Source organism: Lissotriton vulgaris, chromosome 4_1 (assembly GCF_964263255.1).
Source record: "Lissotriton vulgaris chromosome 4_1, aLisVul1.2, whole genome shotgun sequence".
Lineage (NCBI taxonomy): Eukaryota > Metazoa > Chordata > Amphibia > Caudata > Salamandridae > Lissotriton > Lissotriton vulgaris.
Window position 1 is genome coordinate 1,906,556,264 of NC_141691.1, and position 13,669 is coordinate 1,906,569,932.

General features: G+C 42.0%; 1 protein-coding gene across 1 annotated transcript in view; it reads left to right on the forward strand.

The window, feature by feature from the left end:
* The window catches only part of TG (thyroglobulin), a 711,260-nt gene that overhangs the window by 203,973 nt on the left and 493,618 nt on the right, over positions 1-13,669 (forward strand). Inside the window, exons 19-20 of the mRNA XM_086966244.1 lie at positions 722-878; positions 12,323-12,538. Of these exons, the coding sequence (XP_086822370.1) occupies positions 722-878; positions 12,323-12,538 (373 nt within the window). The remainder of the gene's footprint in view (positions 1-721; positions 879-12,322; positions 12,539-13,669) is intronic.

The window sequence follows — 13,669 nt, forward strand, 5'->3', positions numbered from 1 at the left end:
AAGAGAGAAAGGGAGAAAAGGGTGATAGAAGGAGAAAAGGGAAAAAAAGGAAAATAGTGACTTAGGGTTGGAAAATAACCAGTAAGAGTGAGATAAAGAGGCAGGAAGTGCAGGGTGGTGGAAGAAAGAAGGTGGAATAATCAGTTGGCAGCCTTGATGTTCTTCAGCCACAGCATTTGGTGAGGCTGACAAGGCCCCTGAGAAAAACTTTGGCCCTTACATTTTTGTTTACATATTAAGCATTCAGGCAGCAATCGTGTTTGCCATTGGAGCCCAGCATCCATATCGTCATCAGATCAACAGCAGCCTCTTCAAGGACCGCTTCTCTGACCAACAGTCTACCCTTGACTTCCCCCCAGTAATTGCATCTTTTGAGTGGTCATGACCCCATGCAGAACCCTACTGCTCTTGAGCTTGGATCATGCACTACAAATACCAACACATACATGCACCCATGCATATAACTCCATTTCCACTTCTGACATCCTGAGAACAGTTTACATGCAGTAAGTTGTGCATAAAGTGTTACATGCCAAAGCAGTGGTACATCAGTTTTAAGGCTTATTAAATAACAGGTCCAGTGTGGCTCATCGGTCAGTGAAATGCTTTCATACTGGCTGCATATAGCACTGTAAACGCAGTGGTAAAAATGTTTCAATGTATTGTGCGTGAACTCATTTATTTGACTTGAATGAGGTGACGAGGGGTCTTCTGGTTCCAGGTCACTTCTTTGGGAAGCACCAAAGTCATTCCAGTTTGTGATGAGTCTTCAATATCTGTCGAGTGTCTTGGATCTGAAAGACTGATCGTGAATGTTACATGGCGAGCTCAGCTTGAAGATATTCCAACGGCGGACCTACCAGATCTACATGATATTGGTGAGAATTTATTATTTTCTTCTCATGCCATTTTCCTTCCCAATGGACTTCATATTGCTATCCAGCAAAAATGTCACATAATTTACTTTACTTTCCCTTTTTCTGACCTTAAAGTGAGAACAGTTTGTAAACACCAATCCCCATGTTAAAAAACATAAGCAGCATTTGACCTTTGTCTTTGAAGTGCAGCAAATGTGGGAAGATAAAGACAGAATTAAATGGCATCTTTATTTATTGCTGGACTTTCGCGACCCATCAAACTCAGTTCCTGACCTGGGAAACACTGATCTATAGAAAAGTTAACCTGCTGCTGACTTCCATTTTAATTTAGATTTATATTGATTTTTAAAAGCCAAATTGTGGGTTAGCAGAACAATATATCCTCAGCAATGTCGCCCATTTTAGGTGTTGCATTAGCCAAGGTCTTTTGATTGTACTAAAATTATATACATGTATATATGTAAATGTTCAGGTTTTCATCCAGCCCTCTCCATCCATTGGTCTATTGATGTGCCATTCACATTTTTCTTCCGCCCACTACAACATACAGCATTGGACAAATAGGTCAGGCCACTTGAGCCACTGGCTAACTTCACTGTGAATGGTGGCATTCTGCCCTTTCAAAAGGAGCGCATCTGTGCACAAAGTAGTAACTTTCGTTGCTAGGTATTACAATGGCAATGTGTGCCTTTTGAAAAAAAATATTGTTTTGTTTTTATGTAATCTTTCTTTTTATATTGGTGAGGGCCTGGCAGCTCCTCCAGCAATACAGTTTTACAAAACCCATGAGAAAACAAAGCAATCATTGGCAAACTTAAAGGCTGGCAGCCAACACCAGACCTTTTGGCTTGTCAGTGCTTCTTTAAAAATGGTTGCAAGAGCATTTTGTAAAGATGAATCGCAATTCACCTCTAATTTCACATGTGGTTCAGCTAAACAGGTGACCTAACTTTTTCTCAAGAGTCTGGGACCCTGATAACATGCCTTTGTATCGTTCTGACCGTGGTGCAAACTTCTGTTTTTGCAGGGATTGGAACAGTAAATTGTATAGAGTTAGCCGTACCAGTAATTGCAATTAACCCCAGGTACATATCTGCAAGTCAAACCTGCTGATATGTACCATGGGAAAATTCCTTGGCAATACCAGCATATGCAGATTTTGCCACAGAATGTTTGGAAACCCACTTGTTATGTTTGATTTCTAGGCTAACCTCATAATAAACATTGTTTATCTCTCCCAATAAAAAACAAATCTTAAGTATGATAATTATCTGCACCCCTCTGGAACACCCGTAATCAAGGCGCAGATTTAAAGCCGGTTTTCCTGGTTGTGGGGCAACCAGTGCTTTCTAGGAAATACCTGTGGAGGGTACAGCCATTTACCTTGATGCCCTCGACCCATAGGTACTATTGAGGTCCAGTTGGAGTAACCAGTTACTCTCTTCGGACTTTTACCTCGGCAGTGATAGGGGAAATCCCTTACTGCTTACTTAAAGGTTGAAGTAGGTTTGACACAAAGATACAGTATGACCGAAAAACAAGACCGGACTGGCCGTACTGGGCATCAGGCATTTCCCCTGGAGGGTGGAAGGGTGGAAGGGCTGGTTTTGTTACTGGGGTTATGTAACGGTGTGGCAGTTAAAAGCACCTGCCGCAGAGTTCCTTGTATATCCAGCAATTTTCAGGCAACAATAAAAGTGTCAGAAAATCCTGGTGATGAATGCACGTACTGGAGATCAGAGTTTTATCTAGTGGCAGTTTTGACTCATCAGAGGCAGCACAGAGGGTTAATATGCCGGCTGCAAATAACGTGTGGCATGCAGATCACAGAATAGCATTTTGTGTGCATAGCTCAGTAGGTTACTGCATTTCCTAGAGATCCTTTTGTTACTGTGCAGTGCATAAATTACGCTTTAATCTAGCACAGTGAGCTATGAACTACCATCAAAGGGCTGCATGCAAACTGCGAAGTACTGGTTACAAAGTTATATTTTTTCCCAGTCTTTCATTATCCTAATGTTGGTCAAAATGGTTTGCTTTGGCTAGACATAAATTCATATTAGTAAAGCCAACCCTAACTACTGTGTTGTGTTCTGAATCCTGAGATTGTGCTTCTTCAGACCAACCACTATTAAAAATTGCCTACCAGTATGGCTGACATGTTGATCCTACACCTAGTCGTCACCTTTGTCTTATGTAACATTTTCTATTCACTGATTGACACACATAAGACTCATTGTCTTTGCATTTCATGTAAAGTGCTCCAACACCCTACACTGGTATGAGAAGTGCAATAAAATAAATGAAACACACGTGAGAGAGGGGCTATGGAGAGATGAAAGGCACTGTTGGAGGGTGATAGTGAGGGAATCGGCGAAAAGCCCCATCAAGGATTGTCGTATCCTGGTGCACTGTAAAGGCATCATTTACTATGCTTTGAAAGCTAGTACAATTGAATAAATCTGTTATACAATGCACCTATTTTTCCCAAATTTTCTTCGGGAGAGAACACCTCCCAGCCCTTCTTGTAGTGGTCTGTTCGCTAGTTGTGTTTGCTCGCTATGCAGTCTAACAAACCCTCCCAGCGTTGCTTTGGGTTCCTACTTATTTAAAATCTATGTGAAGTCAAAGGAATATAGCTTATAAACATATATATGTAATTACATACAGAGAGGTTACTGAAGTCACAAATAAGGCCATGCAAAAAAAAATCCCTAGAAATCTATTAATTTTGTACAATATTTTGTAAATTGGGTGATGTAAGCCCAAACATCTAGGTCTCAGGTTTCATTATAAACCATTGGCTGTGGTTTCTGGTGCAGCAATACAGGTGAAATAAATACGTTTTGATCGGCTAAAAAGATACAGACTAATAAGAATATTACATGAATGAATTATATAATATTTGTCAAATCGATTGAGTATAGAAAATAAATAGTAAAATTCTTAATTGTGTGAGTCCCTTATTTAATTTTTAATTCTATCATTCTTGGCAGTCACTGGAGTCGAAAAAGTGCTAGTGAAGATGCTTTGATTATTTTCAGATGCTAAACTGTTTTTGTTAGTCACATTCTTTGCTAATTTGAACTGGGTGTTTATGAGAAACCAAATCCCCGTGCTTTCAATTAGCCTTTAAAATGAGATGCTGTTCATATCTAAGATGAACAAATGCAAATAATTGATAATATTATTTTTTCTAGTTTTGAATGGATTGGAAATAGGACGGTGGTGAAGCAGAAAAAGATGTGAAAAACAATTATTCTATTGACTAATACTTTCTCTTGCTATTTGCGAATGCACCTCCATGTATCATGTGGCATAATTGAGCTGGGTAATAGTTTGCTAACACTGAACCTATTTCGGAAGTATTGGAGTCAATGCATTTGGTGACTTATATATGAGTGAACGTCTGCATCAGAGAGAGGTGCCAGCTATCAAGGGGACTATATAGGTAATTTCCATTTTGCGATTCTCAAATAGCGATTTTTAAGGAATCGCTATTTGAGAATTGCAAAATGAAATGTAGGTAATAAATCGCAAATTTTTTGCGAATCTCTAAAATTCCTTAATTGCGATTAGCAAATTGTGAATCGCAATTAAGAAATGAGTGTCCCATTCATTCCTATGGGCCAAGAGGCCATAGGAATGAATGGGGATACATTCTCAAATTGCGATTTTGTCTGAGAAAATTGCAATTTGAGAATCGCAATTCCAAGGGTGCCAGGGACACCTGTTGCACCCCTGGAATGTGCCTGTAAGTACATGTGGCACACCTACATGCCCTAAGGGCATGTCTGTGTGCCACATGGCACTTCGAATTTAAAAAAGAAAATGCATTTTGACAGGAAATCGCAAAATACCATCTACTTGGAGTAGGTGGTATTTTGAGATTCCTTAATCCAAAATCGCAATTTGCAAGGCCACCTTACACAGCATTTAAGGAATCGCAAAATTGCGATTCCTTAAAAGCTTGAGCAAAATAAGGAATCACAATTTTTGCAAATCCTTATTTTGCTATGTGGCCCATACATACCAAAACGCTATTTGCGAATTCCAAACAGCTTCCTACATATCGAGCAGTGCAACCTGGCCAGTTTTCTGTGTATGCCTCTAAGTATCAATTCAGCACAATGCAGAGGCTGACGACAAAGATATACAGACCTCCTGCCTCCTCAATACTCATGATGCAAATGCAGTTGCAAATCATTAACTAATGTTGAAAAGAAATACATGAAATCCCCTTTGCTGCACCTTTTCTTCATGAGATGCACACATTTGCAGTGTTGATATTGTGAGTCACAAAGATGTTTGTTACTTGCAATGTAATTTTGATGCATTAATCATAATAATAATAGTAATAAAAATAAGTTAATCATTTGTAGATTTATATAGCACTGCTTGTCACTTATGAGTGTATCCAGTTGCTGTCCATGGGCACGGGGAGATTAAATGATTTTCCCAGAATCAATGGATGTTGAGCCGATGCCGACACGTGAACCCGGATAGCGCCTCCCGAGTCGACAGCCCTGCCCGCTGTGCCACTTCCTCTTTCTTCATGCATTGTGCTTTGGCTGTCACCCTCGTGGAGATTTCCGCCATGAGTGTGGAGCACTTCATAGCCCCTCGTGGAGATTTCCGCCATGAGTGTGGAGCTCTTCGTAGCCCCTCGTGGAGATTTCCGCCATGAGTGTGGAGCTCTTCATAGCCCCTCGTGGAGATTTCCGCCATGAGTGTGGAGCTCTTCGTAGCCCCTCGTGGAGATTTCCCCCATGAGTGTGGAGCTCTTCGTAGCCCCTCGTGGAGATTTCCCCCATGAGTGTGGAGCTCTTCGTAGCCCCTCGTGGAGATTTCCCCCATGAGTGTGGAGCTCTTCATAGCCCCTCGTGGAGATTTCCGCCATGAGTGTGGAGCTCTTCATAGCCCCTCGTGGAGATTTCCGCCATGAGTGTGGAGCTCTTTGTAGCCCCTCGTGGAGATTTCCCCCATGAGTGTGGAGCTCTTCGTAGCCCCTCGTGGAGATTTCCCCCATGAGTGTGGAGCTCTTCGTAGCCCCTCATGGAGATTTCCGCCATGAGTGTGGAGCTCTTTGTAGCCCCTCATGGAGATTTCCCCCATGAGTGTGGAGCTCTTCGTAGCCCCTCGTGGAGATTTCCGCCATGAGTGTGGAGCTCTTTGTAGCCCCTCATGGAGATTTCTGCCATGAGTGTGGAGCTCTTCGTAGCCCCTCGTGGAGAGTTCCGCCATGAGTGTGGAGCTCTTTGTAGCCCCTCATGGAGATTTCCGCCATGAGTGTGGAGCTCTTTGTAGCCCCTCATGGAGATTTCCGCCATGAGTGTGGAGCTCTTTGTAGCCCCTCATGGAGATTTCCCCCATGAGTGTGGAGCTCTTCGTAGCCCCTCGTGGAGATTTCCGCCATGAGTGTGGAGCTCTTTGTAGCCCCTCATGGAGATTTCCGCCATGAGTGTGGAGCTCTTCGTAGCCCCTCGTGGAGAGTTCCGCCATGAGTGTGGAGCTCTTCGTAGCCATAAATCACACTCAAGAGTTGGGATTGTAGGTGATCCTGGGTATTTCAAGGTGTGGTTTACTTTGGAAGTTTGTGAATGCCCACAAACTGGTGCGGTTATGGGCTTCACAAACTCCCACCATTCTTCTTTTCCGGCATAGAAACGGTCAGATAGCCAAGTATGGCTCCAAAAGGTGCATTGATAAAGGGGTAAATATTCCCATTGTGTGGAGTTTTCTGTAACAGAGTCTTCTCCACAGGTGAATGGATTCTAAACCTGTAAATCCGGTGATTTACGATGGAATCAGAATTGAAAACTGAGGCAAGCGCAGCATTCCATAAAGATCCAATCGGCATTGGGGAATTGCAAAAAGCAGTAAAACTGCTCTTGGATGTAGGTTCAAAAATAAGAGTGTCATTTTAATACAACTTTATGAATCAGACCCCTAAACTGAATATGATCTATGTGATTTGTTTAAATTGTTACTTATTACAAAGTACATTTTGATTTACAATCACTTGTAACCCACTGTCACCCATGAGAAGCAGAGGGGGAAGACAGTGTTGAAACATATCATCGTCCATGTGCTCACAATACTGAAACATGCCAACAACTTGTTTAAAAAAAGTTTGTTTTTGTTTGTTTCATTTTTTAAATACAACTGTGCAACCACTTGAATGCTCAGATCATTCCTTCATCTTTGTCATCCTCTCAAATCTTACTTACAAATCAGAACAGAAACAACTCCCCCTGCCCCCACCCCCATTTCCCCAGATAATTTAGAAATATAAACACTGAGTTATTTGAGCCATCCTATGCAATTGCCAAAATCAATGTCAATCAACCAGCAACAAAGTACTTGCTCACTGTGGCAAATCTCTACCTAAGCCTAGGTATTCACCTAGACTTCCTAGCCTCCGCAAACACTAAAAAAAACGTAGGCTGATCATCATATCCACCAACAAATGGTTCACTCTTAGAACTGAAACGCCAATAAACCCTTTAACAAAAAATGTGTAGGGCCCCGTCGAAGAAGACAGAATTTGCTGCAAAAGACAAGGAGGGGCTTAGACAAAGCCATCAAAAGAGTCATAAATAATGCTACATTACACCCTTTTATTCCAAACCAAGGTGCTTTTCAATATCGGGAAACATCCTTTACAACGCAACTTTTACAACGCACTACCATTACGACGCAACTTTTACAACGCAAGTCATAACAACGAATTGCACTGGAGGGCGCTCTAGGATAGGGAATAGTTTAATTACTATCCAACACCTTCCCTACTATCCACGGGGACTGGAGTTGGAATAGTAAATTAAACTATTCAATATCCAGCGCCCCCCCAACGCAAGTCGTTGTAACAACTTGCGTTCTAAAAGTTGCGTCGTTATTGCATGCAGTGTAAAAGCATGCGTTGAAACGTCATACAACCTTCAATATCTTCCATCCATGCAATTTGCCAAATTTCACAATTCCACGGGCAATCCCCTGGAGGGCCTCATTAACTCCATAACCTTCCAAATTCTGCTCTTACAATCCACCACGATCTCAATCCAAGGCCTGAAACCCGCTGAGGTCCTAACCCTGGCTCTCCCCAAACAATAACATGACACGCTTCTTCTGCACCATGCTCACCTGCATTCCCCCCCCCTCTGGTGAAGGACCTAACCAACATGGTCAACACATTCCTCCTTTAAGTGCTGTCCCATGCCTCCTGACACTCCAACCTTGCCTTTGCCTCATAAATCAAAGCTGGTAAAAGGGTCGGGACATGCGGTTCTTCCTTCTCTGCAACATTCTACTCCTTTATTCTTAAAATAGAATCTCAAAGGCCTCTTCTTGGCACACCATGACTATTGCAATATCAACTAATGTGTTCTACCCAAGAAACCCACTGCCAAGCTCCACAAGGGTGTACAAAATAGTGTAACAATTTCTCAGGAAATTTCACAAAATTCGATTAAAATGTTGCCAAATTACACTCTTGTTGCAAAATGAATTTTACCTAAGGGTTTACAGCTGCAATGCCGAGTGCCCCAAAAAAGGTGGAAGACATGGGCCACTTTCATAGCCAGGGGCTGAATGTACATCTTAACCTCAAGCACCCATGAGCTAGAATAACCATATTTTATTTTAAAGGTTTTATATAGTGCTGGCTAGACCCGGAGGTATCAGAGCGCTTTACATGAGTATCAGATAAAAGTTACAGGTTACATCATTACAAAGGTTACACAGTTATTAGAGCATGGCAACATAGTTACTTGTAAGGTCGAGATAAACAATATGTAAGGGGAAGAGCAGGCAAGGGGAGAGATTCAGAGGGAGAGGGGGGTAGGAGCAGGGGAAGTAGACAGATAATGAAGGCTGGAAAGAGGAGGGGAGGGTGAGAGACACAGCATGGAAAGAGGAGGGGAAGGGCGACGGGGGCACAAACGGGTAGACGAGTCAAAGCAAAGTCCAAAGTCCAGTAAACTGTGATCCCAGGGGAGGTGGCATCACTTCCCTATCTCTGTTGCGAGAGGCTCTCTTTATGCAGTGGACTCTCTCAGAGAGGTCTCTGAGACTCCAAGGCCTACATACTGGATCCTTCCCAAAAAAGGGGAGAGGGAGTGCTTTGGCAAGGTGTGCCATACCATACCTCAGCTGTGAGTGGCTCCCTTGACTCAGTGGACTCTCTCAGCGGGTTCGCTGAGACTCCAGAGTATAAATATTTGATCTTTCCCCAACAAGGGGAGAAGGAGTGCTTAGTCAAAGGGCACAAAGGACAGGGGGCTAGGCAGAGTAGCAAGCAAGGGGAGAGATTCAGGGGAGAGGGGATAGGAGCTAGGGAAGTAGACAAAGAAAGAAAGAGTACTGAATGGGAACATATTTAATTAATGAGTTATACTATAGCGCTGGCTAGACCCGAAGGAATCAGAGCGCTTTACATGAGGAACAATAATGTTGCAATTTACATCAGTTAAAAGTTTTCATAAGTATCAAGAAAAGCATTTTAAGAACATAGGGGATAATGTGAATGGAGCACGGAAGGATAAGGGGATAGGGTAAAGTGGTAGGAGGAAGGTAGGACGTAGAGACGAGGAGAAAATCTGCCCAAAGTTCGGCTAGCAAGGGACGGAGTCCATAACCAATCTCCTCTTTAGCTATCAGGTAGCTCCACCGGGCATCAGCCAAATCACTTGGTCTCCACAGTCTGGGGGTAAATTCTGCAGGTTCCAAGTCCTGCATGTGTAAGCAGGTTAGGGGATAGGTTCAAGATAAAGCCCTGACGAGAACACGCAAAGTAAAAAAGCGAGTTCGAAACGCGTCGGCACAATGGAGACAAGTATCTAACGACAGCTAGCAATGAGTTGTTCCTTGTTTGACTGAGATTGAGATTTAGTTTTTCAGTCTTTCTTGTATTGCTTTGAACATTTACCGTTCTCTCCATTTGATTCCTTCTTTATTTGAGTGCTAACACACTTCTTTTTCAAGGAAGATAGTGTAAATAATGAATATTTATGGTGATGCACAAACGTTTGTGCAAATGTATATATGAAATGTTCAGATTGATGTTCTGTTGTTTATATTCAATGTCTCTTTGTATATGTGTTTTTGAATAAGTGTATGTTAAATGTATATGGTATGTCTTTTTCGGACAAATGAATTTCTAAATCAAAAAAACAAAAAGTAAAAGGGTATAAAATAAATAATACCAGACAGATTCTGAAATTTTCTCTATTTGTCACTCCAAAGAAGGAGATTACTTTTCTGTATGGTCAGCACTTGCTTTTTTCAAAATGCCATCACAGTGTCAGGCATCAACCAAGTCTGAGTCAACCCATACATAAAGGGCGCAGTAACGACACCCCAATAAAAGCTGGAACCCAGATGGGGTTCCAAGAAGCTAACATCAAAAAAGAAGAAAAGTTACGCTATGCAGTTTCAGGCGTACATGAGGTTTGTTATTCACAGAGCGCCTGAACCTCCATTTTAAAGTCAGGCAGCGTTCGTGAGAAAAAGCTCCGCTTCTGTAATGATGATACTTGTAAATCGCACTGTTACCCCATCTCGGGATGTCCTGGCGCTGAAGACTGCTGGGGAACCCGTCCTGGCTTTCCCTGTGAGATGGTCCCTTCTGGGTATCTCCAAGGTGAAACCAGGCATCCCCGGTGTCTGTGGGGGGCCGTTGTAGAGATGAGGCAAGCTTAATGCCCAGAGTTGCCGAGTGTGATCCCTGGTTAGAGTAGGCACCGAGGCGAGAATTATTGAGTCCGTTGACCCTGGTCCACGACTCTGCCGCATCGGGATTGAACCCTGGTCCCGGGCCATTCTCTGCTTCCGGGTCTGCCGCCGCTAACCAGTGAGCCACACCACTCCACTGCAAAGGATTCGATTCCACGATGTAAATACCTTGCTGCAGAAAGAACAAGGACCGTAGGTATCCATACAGATGCCAAAAGCACAGCCCTGAGGTTCCTGGGCACACATATGGGAGCATAACTGCTCCTCCTGGACTCACCATATCTTCCCTGGCCTTCCCTGACATGACTCTGCTTCACCCCCCACCAACCACCAGCCTCCCTACTGATATTTCTTTATGTAAATGTCAACAGATTTTTCTGTGGAATCATGGCAAAACCACCTGAATAGGACAGGTATTCCTGGGTCCGTTTGGCTATTCCTTATTGCAGTGGCAAATTCTGTAATTGGCAAACTATTGCACATGCAAACCGGACAGAATTGGAGCCCTGGAAACTCCGCATCAAAATCCAGCCACCTCATAATGGTGGGTTTGATACATGTCAATATCAAAGTTTAGGCCTTGTGTATCATTCAAGTGTACTGAAGCAAAGGTTCTGCAACCCTGTAAATGTTACACCATTCTATATCCCTATCAGATAGCTACACTCACTGCCTGCTTATCAGATCAACTGATGATTCTCTTAAGAGGACTGACCACAGTGGCAGATCTGTAGGTGTGTGAGATGAATGTGTGATGGTTTTCCGCAAGCCGGAATCAAGCTGTGCCTTCACAGCGCTGTGATTAGAATAAATGCGTCTTTAGTAAGCATTCATTTGGCACGCAAGTCATTATAATGACTTGCCTAAAGGGGCGCTGGATTTTGAAATAGCTTAATTTACTGTTACATCTCCGATATGCACAACAGTAAGGAAAGTGTTGGACTTTAAATCCAACACCATTCCACCAATGCGCCACCCAAGGCTAGTCTTTATAACGACTTGGGTGCTGAACGAATGCATACAAAAGACGTCTTTGTTCTTTTGCCGGCGCTGTAAAGGCACAGTGGGAGTCCAGCCTTGGTCTGAAGGACGTTTCCCTTGTGACATGTGTGGTATGTCCTTATCCCTAAGTTAAGAGCTAGATTTGACCACATGAATTTCAAATAGCTCTTGAATCCTGAACTTTTCAGACTAACCTTGAACTGAATAGAAACATTGGTCCTGATGAAAAATATCAGGCTTGGTTTACAATCCCACACAATCGGTTGCTAATTTACCCCCTGACCTTCAATTCATTTCTTATGCCTGCTACTTCTCTCAAGTAACAGAAATGGAAATATAACAATATGCAAGCATCCCCAATAATTAAATACTTTAACTCGTTGGTATATTTTTAACATTTTTGATATTACTTATTGTGTTACTGCTAATTAATATGTTATACTTTAATTTGATTAACTTGTAGTAGTTTAGTATATACGTAATGTAGACTATTTTATGAAGAAAAACCTTTCATCAGTAATACACTCTTACTACTCTTGAACCTCATTGTTAATTGTTCATGTAGGATGGTCCCAGTGATATCAAAAAAGGTAAATTATGTACAAGAAGACAAACTACCAATAAATGCTATTTCATTTCATCTAGTTTTAATATATACTGTTTTCATTCTAGCTCATTGAAAAGTCATTAAGTTGATCGTTTTCTTACAGAGAATGCAATTGCGGGTGATGGTCTTGCTGGCCGCTTTGTGGCTATGATCAGGAGTGGTGACTACCTTCTTAATGTGGATTCCAAGCAGTTGCCGGCAGATGTGACCATAGACTTTCCTCAAGATGCCGATTTCAATCTCTCTCCCTTGATTCAACTGGGATGCATGAAAGGGTTCCGAAAAATGTACGACATTCGAAGAAAGCCTACAGGATGCGGTATGTTTTATGTAGAAAACCGATTCAGGGCAGATCCATAAGTTACACGACACAACTAAGACCTCAAAGCAATCTTAAGAGATCAATTATTTACTGGTCAGTTAAAAATATTCTATTTACACTGAAAGAATTTCCATCTATTTACCTCACAGTTTAATGACCGTTGGGCATCAGAGTGAAACAGAGATACTTAGGGCCTGATAAAAAATCTGTAGGAGGGTTACTCCATCACAAACGTGACGGATATTACGAATGCCTCTTCACAAGTATAATAGGAGATGATGAACCTGTAATAAGGCTGATGGGATAGCCACCACATTTTTGACAGAGTAACACTCCAGCCAAACTCTAAATTGGGCCCTTAGATGGATGTGCTTTCTTTTTCTAAAATAACAAGCAAGGCAGAGCAAATAGGTCTCACTGTTTTTACAGAAGCAATGATGTTCACATTTTCTCACCCTTAAAAAGCTGCAATCAGCACTTTCCTTATATAGACAGCTGCTTCTTTGGCTGTTTCTTAAAGGTCTACAGAGGTTGAGGTAGTGTTGGTAGGGTAAGGTAGTTAGGATAGGTATGGTAGGTTAGGTATGCTATGCATGGCAAATAGGTTAAGTATGCCATCTATGATGTCATTGAACATGGGTGATGTAATATGTGAGGTCATAAGCAGTGCAGGGCATGGGCGCAAGTTACAGTTAGCTCCTCTGAACTTTTTACAGCAATAAATCATTTTTTAAACATCTCACTTAAAATTCGCAGCATTGTTAATGGGAATACTTTATGCTTTTAATTAAGCACTCCATTTACTCATAGATGAGTATTTTCTATGCCTGTTGGTGTATTACTTAATAATAAAAAAATAACAATATTAACCTTATTACTTTAAAAAGGGCCTCCTTGCTGAGCAGAATGCATTAGTAGAATGACTTCATACCATCAAAGAAAAGTGTCGTGTTATCATGTCAGAAGATGAGGTTGGTGCCAGTTGTAAGTGGTGAACTTAAAAGACATACAGAGCAAAATATCACATAATAGATGTGAAGAAGGGCCTTGAGGGTTCTTAGCAAAAGCCTGCGAGCCACAGGAAAAAGATGTAAATACAAAATAATATAACAGCAAGCTAAAAGAAAT